Here is a 2,656-nt window from a genome sequence, read left to right on the forward strand (position 1 = left end):
GGAGGAAGAGAGGAGGAGGAGGAAGAGAGGAGGAGGAGGAGGAAGAAGAGAGGAGGAGGAAGAGAGGAGGAGGAGGAAGAGAGGAGGAGGAAGAAGAGAGGAGGAGGAGGAGGAGGATATAGTGTCTATTCAAAAACACCTTGCTAAAAGCCACTCTAAAAACTTTCAGTTGTTAGGTTAAACTTACCTTGAAAATACCAGCTTTATGTGCTGCAATGCTCTCTAATGTATTACCAAGTACATTTACATGGTCAATACCTAGATGTGTAATTCCACATACTACTGGGTTTTCAACAATGTTAGTACAATCATAAAGACCACCAATACCTACTTCAATGATTGCCACAGTAACAGCTTCTTTGTGGAAGACATAAAAAGCCATAACTGTTAGCATTTGAAAATATGATGGCATTTGTTCATTTTTCTTCTAAAAGAGAGAACATTTTTATCATTAGTTGGCTGAATTTCAGTTAAATTTGATTAAATCAGGGATTTAAAAAAAGACAAATGTGTATAGAAGGGATTTAAAAAAGACAAATGTGTATAGAAGAGAATATTTAACAATATAGATATAAACTAAAGATTTCTTACCAATAGCAGGTCATAGCAAATCCAAAAATATTTTGTGAAATCCTCTTTTGATAGAGGAACTCCATTAATACGGATTCTTTCACGAACTTTAATCAGGTGTGGAGAACTGGAAAAAAATTATACCAGAGAAATCAAAACTGGAAAGATGTAGATAATACAAGTTTGATTAATAGCCTTTTATCAGATAATCAATTCCACCCTTATTATAATAACACTGTTGCACTGTCTTCTCAAGAATATATATATAAACTATGATAGCATTTATGATTTTTATTTATCTCATTTGATATGAGTACTCAAACATCTTACTGCAAGTATATCGAAGTGTTTGGTAAAATGATGCAATCCCAAATTTTGCTGAAGGAATTATATAAGAATATGTAATATATGAATTCTAAAATCTAAGTCTTCTGAATCCTAAAACGCATATAGCCTTAAGAGTTTCATATATAGAATTGATAATAAGCAGTTCTGAAATATCCAAGTGTAAAGAAAATAATATGCTGTTTATACTTACCTGAAAAATCCTGTTTTCTGACCTTTATTTCTAAGAATACATTCAGTGTAGTAACAAGTTGATCCCTTTCCTTTAGTACCAGCAACATGGATCACAGACAAATTGTCCAATTCTTTTAACTAGGGGGAAGTAATTTAATCATATTTAGTGTTAAAAACACTGCTTTCTCATAAGTTTATCAGATTATAGTGTGCCAAAGGCAACATATACTACTGCTTGTTATGATATCACATACCAGGTGCCAATAAGAGGTGATAGGCCACATGTAAGACCAATGTTATAAAATCTTTACAGTCAAACAATACTAGATACTACTAATAACACATACATTTGAATCAGGACATTACAGAAAGGATTTTAATGACTAGTTTTGATAACTGGTAAGAACACATGAAATACAGACAGGATTAAACAGTTTTAATAATAATAATAATAATGATGATGATGATGATAAAATTATAAAGTTGTAAAAACACAAACAATATGAAAAATAATACTGTTTTAAATTCAAATGCAACGAAACTGTTCTGCATGCAATTGTACAGTGTCCAAATCTCTTGGACATGTGGGTAGCTGGTGAGAGTACAGCTGTCAGCCAAGTTGATTATTAAGATCATTCCACCGTCTCCTCTATAAGAAGAAGAGAAATTCTGCTTTCTAGCCGTAATAGCTATAGTGAAAGAGGTGATATGGAAGAGGTATCGCTTCAGACACCTTCATCTCCAGGCATGCTTTGGTTAATCTCTTTTTACATCACCTAAGAGGGAAAACACATCTGGAGAAGAAATGCCTGATAAGAAAAAGTTTGAAAAATGATGGAAGAAAGTAGCCCGAATCTTGGGTGTGTAAGTGCTTAATTACGTGGAGTAAAAAGAAAAAAAAATGAAGTAAATGGTTGAACACAGGAATGTGGGGTCAAATCCATTCCTTTCATTCTTTCATCTTCATCCGAAATTATATTGTATTTATTCATATCTGTAATCTCATTCGATAAGTCCCCAAACCCTATTTGTCCCATGTATTGTCCCCTCTTTTTTTAACCCTTGTGGTTTGAATAAAATGATCATGCTAGTTCCACAGTCCATATAGTGATAGTGCAGAGTTGGAGTTCAAAGTTTACAATTCGAGTTAGTGTGTTGGAGTGTTGGTTCTTAAAAGATTGTTGTTACGTTCCAAGTGGTTACTGCCATTTGTTTCGATTATTTGTTTATCCATAAGAATATAACATCTATTTAACTTTATAAAAACTAAGGGCTGTTACTGCTGCTATAGTCCTTTGTGGTTAATAGAAAGATTAACTAAGTATGAGGTATATTATCTATTTTTTCTCTGGGTTACAGATTTAGAATATGCATGAAAGTGAGTATAGTTTTCGATATAAAATCATCCAATATGTGAAGTCAATACTTTGCAATAGCCCCACGTATGCAATCAGTGTACTAGTGAAGATGATATTATTCCAGATATGTTAATAGTACTCAAATAAAAACGGTATTCCCAGATATATGTCAAGTACATGACTGTACTTTATATTTAAGCCTTATGTGC

The 2,656-nt window shown here is 32.9% G+C and overlaps 1 protein-coding gene across 2 annotated transcripts in view; it reads right to left on the minus strand.

Annotated features, from left to right (window-relative positions):
• LOC106878724 (folylpolyglutamate synthase, mitochondrial) overlaps positions 1-2,656 on the minus strand; it is a 44,340-nt gene that overhangs the window by 26,625 nt on the left and 15,059 nt on the right. The window contains exons 3-5 of one of the 2 annotated variants that reach the window (XM_052970108.1): positions 1,109-1,227; positions 592-697; positions 188-427 (exon numbers count right to left, since the gene is read on the minus strand). In XM_052970108.1, the coding sequence (XP_052826068.1) occupies positions 188-427; positions 592-697; positions 1,109-1,227 (465 nt within the window). The remainder of the gene's footprint in view (positions 1-187; positions 428-591; positions 698-1,108; positions 1,228-2,656) is intronic. The other variant, XM_052970117.1, reaches the window with a different exon arrangement.

This window comes from Octopus bimaculoides, chromosome 1 (genome assembly GCF_001194135.2).
Source record: "Octopus bimaculoides isolate UCB-OBI-ISO-001 chromosome 1, ASM119413v2, whole genome shotgun sequence".
Taxonomy (NCBI): domain Eukaryota; kingdom Metazoa; phylum Mollusca; class Cephalopoda; order Octopoda; family Octopodidae; genus Octopus; species Octopus bimaculoides.